The sequence below is a fragment of the Cystoisospora suis genome (assembly GCF_002600585.1).
Source record: "Cystoisospora suis strain Wien I chromosome Unknown contig_1817, whole genome shotgun sequence".
Lineage (NCBI taxonomy): Eukaryota > Apicomplexa > Conoidasida > Eucoccidiorida > Sarcocystidae > Cystoisospora > Cystoisospora suis.
The window spans coordinates 1-2951 of record NW_027154617.1 but is presented as its reverse complement, the minus strand read 5'-3'; the positions used below and the strand labels follow the sequence as shown (position 1 = coordinate 2951).

The window sequence follows — 2951 nt, the reverse complement described above, 5'->3', positions numbered from 1 at the left end:
AACTTATTTAAATACACAAACTTCAAAATTCCAGAGACACATCCGAACAGGAGGCATAGTGGACTCGCCCTATGCGAAAATAAAGTCAGGGACGCCGAGCTGCTGTAGCCGCCTCAGACAGCTGTCCCTTTGAATGATCGCGTCAAACTACTGCATCAAGGAATAGAGGCACATCGTTGCTGACTGATAACAGATTAGCACCAAATCGAAGGCAACCAGCGGGACGCTTCAATGAGAAGCTCGTCCAAAGTGGTGCTGCGCCGGTCGGCGACAACGCCCGCTATGGATGAATGAGCGGGCACGCACAACTAGTCTCTGTCCTACGACGAGGGGCGTCTAGCTTACCCCGTCCAAGAAGGAACTCTAGAGAGAGGTAGTAGGCCCTCTTGCAGTCTGTCTCATGAAAGTATGCGTTAGTGTCGTTTAGAGTCTCGATCAGACGGTCACGCACGGAGAAGGCCGCGGCACGGTAGCATGACTCTGGATCGCAATTGAAGCGGGTCTTCGCACAGGTGTATTCCTTAAAGCAAGTCACATACAAACACGAGAAAATAACACATCACAAGAGCCTGCTGCGAACTCGCCGAGACAAGAGGAAGACAGGAGTCTCTACAGCTTCTCGAAAACTCCCCAGCCTGTGCCCTCGGAAGCCGGTTTAGACTTCGAGTCCTCAAACTCGAACCCGCCTAGAAGAGTGTTTGCGCGTTGAATTTTCCGACAGGTATGCGGTATACACTGCCGTCAGCGGCCTCAGTGTGAGAGAACTAAGCCCAACAAGGCACGTGGTCGTCGTCGCTACATTCTGAAGGGTGCAATCGCCCTGAAGTTGTACAGCCTGTTGCTCAGCTCATACACACACTCCTTTCCAGTCAAAAACTCTGACTGTCCACACAGTCACCTGTCCCACAAGAACCCAGAAGAAAGACTTGTCTTTCAGCAGCTGTGAAGGACGCACTGTCACGTGCCAGATCCGAACAAAGGGGCTCCGTGAAATTACTCAGATACCTTCACCTACTAGTCCCTTGACGTGGTACGGACACCGCCCTCACTCCACGCAAAACACGCCTAGCCTACAGGTTTGATGAGTTAACACTATCATAACTCAAGAATGCGTAGTTGTGACATCACAAACCAGAGCGGGCCTGCAAACTGGACAGTCTGGTGAAACGGGGAGCTGACTATATAGACGGGAAAACCGGCCTGAGCTAAGACGCACCACGTGGTTAACAACGCTGCGTTGGATCGAATGGATATCAGAACTGATGTACGTCTCCATCAACTTCCACAGTTTTTCCTTCTTCGAATCCGCGTGAGGATCTTGCTCGTCGTTGTACATGCCCGGGATAGCCCTTGGGACAGCGCCGGTCAACTTTGAGAAAGACGCCTTGCGGCGCATCTCCCAGTGGTAGGACGAGTCATTCGCGAACACATTGTCATCTGCCGAGGTCGCCATGTTGGGTCTTGTGTCAGGAAATACAACGGGCGGAGCTGACACGGAAAATTACAAGACAAAATGGCGTCTACTGGATGGCTGACGCGCTTCTGCAGATGAATGACACGCCAGCAAAGGGACCGAACCCCGGAGGCAGCGGATGAGGTGTGTGGCGAAAACAAAAGCGTACAGCCGTTCAGCCCAGGAGACGCAACCCAGCTTATCGACACGTTAATTACCAGGCGGGTGCAACAAAGATAAAAAAGCTAGGTCGGAGCAGGTATCCTCGCCGATCTCGCCGCTGACGGGGCAGTTGTAGTAGTGGTGGTCCTTGGACCGATGGCCCAGCGTACGTCAGTCGCAGGAAGGGTGTGTTGGCCGCGGGCGCGCACAAGATGAGGCGCAGAGGAGGGGAGGACAGAGGATCGGTCACACCAGCGCAGGGAGCCAGCCGATGACGGTGTGTCGCGCTGCTCGCCTGCCCCTCCGTAAAACCGCAACCGTTCCCTGGCTCAAAACCACGGGCACGGCATCCACTAGAACGGCCAAACGGTGCCCTTGTTTAGATGGCCCTAACCCTGCAGAGGAAGGTGTCTCTATCTTCCACCCTGCGAGGTAACATTGTGCCCTTCGCGCTTAGGGGTCGACGAGAGGTGCAGTCTTACTTTCAACGTTATGACTGCTCCCGCGCTGAATGCGCATGGGCCGCAGCTGGAGTCCTAAGTCTAAAGTCCAGTTTGGCCAGAGAAATTGCCGCCCAAGGGCTGCATGGCTTAATCTGGCGTGCCAACGACTCACAGCGTAGACCGGGCGCCCACGCACTGCTGCAGAAACAGGAAGCGACGCGGGGTGAATTCGCAGCGGCAACGTGAAGTCAGCGGCTCCTGTCAGCGGGGGCTTGCGAGGACCAGGGCTCCTGAAGAGAGTCAGTCTTGACGTCAGCGGGCAGCGTCGCCGTGAGCAACCAATCTTCGGCGTCCTTAAGGGGGTGGCTGTCTCTATCACCTCTTCCTCGTCGGCGGCGGAGGCCTACTTCATGCCGCAGAGGAACACTCCAGCAATACTGACCTACACAGGCGGCGCGTGCGTGTCGCGCGGAAATAAGCTTCAGGCGGACTAACAAGACTGTGAGGGAACTATGTACGGATTGGGTGCGCTCCCCGTGCCGGGACGTAGAACAATGGATACCCTAGCCGCAGAGATTCTACGTCTACGAGAGCGCATCCACGCAAGCAGTTAATGATGACAAAGAGCATGCACGGGAAACGAGACGCCTGTTTGGTTCTTTTGTGTCTTCACAGTGTCTCTACAGACTCTACACGCACTACCGCTGTCTCACGTACGTTGTGCCCTGGGTTTAGAGATTAGGGTGCCCTGCTTGTTAACTAACGTGCTGCCCTCCACCAGGACTGTCCAGCAGCCCACGTCGGCTGAAGCTGGCTATTCGGTCCACTTCCCCAGTGTCAGGAAGGCTGAGTGACAGTTTTTCCGTGAGTGCATTGTAGTGCCCGCTGCACAA

The 2951-nt window shown here is 55.0% G+C and overlaps 1 protein-coding gene across 1 annotated transcript in view; it reads right to left on the bottom strand.

Annotated features, from left to right (window-relative positions):
- CSUI_004045 (glycogen phosphorylase family) overlaps positions 1-1739 on the bottom strand; it is an 8160-nt gene extending 6421 nt beyond the window's left edge. The window contains exons 1-2 of the mRNA XM_068064240.1: positions 1217-1739; positions 346-520 (exon numbers count right to left, since the gene is read on the bottom strand). Of these exons, the coding sequence (XP_067923780.1) occupies positions 346-520; positions 1217-1453 (412 nt within the window). The 5' untranslated portion in view covers positions 1454-1739. The remainder of the gene's footprint in view (positions 1-345; positions 521-1216) is intronic.
- Positions 1740-2951: the final 1212 nt, after the last annotated feature.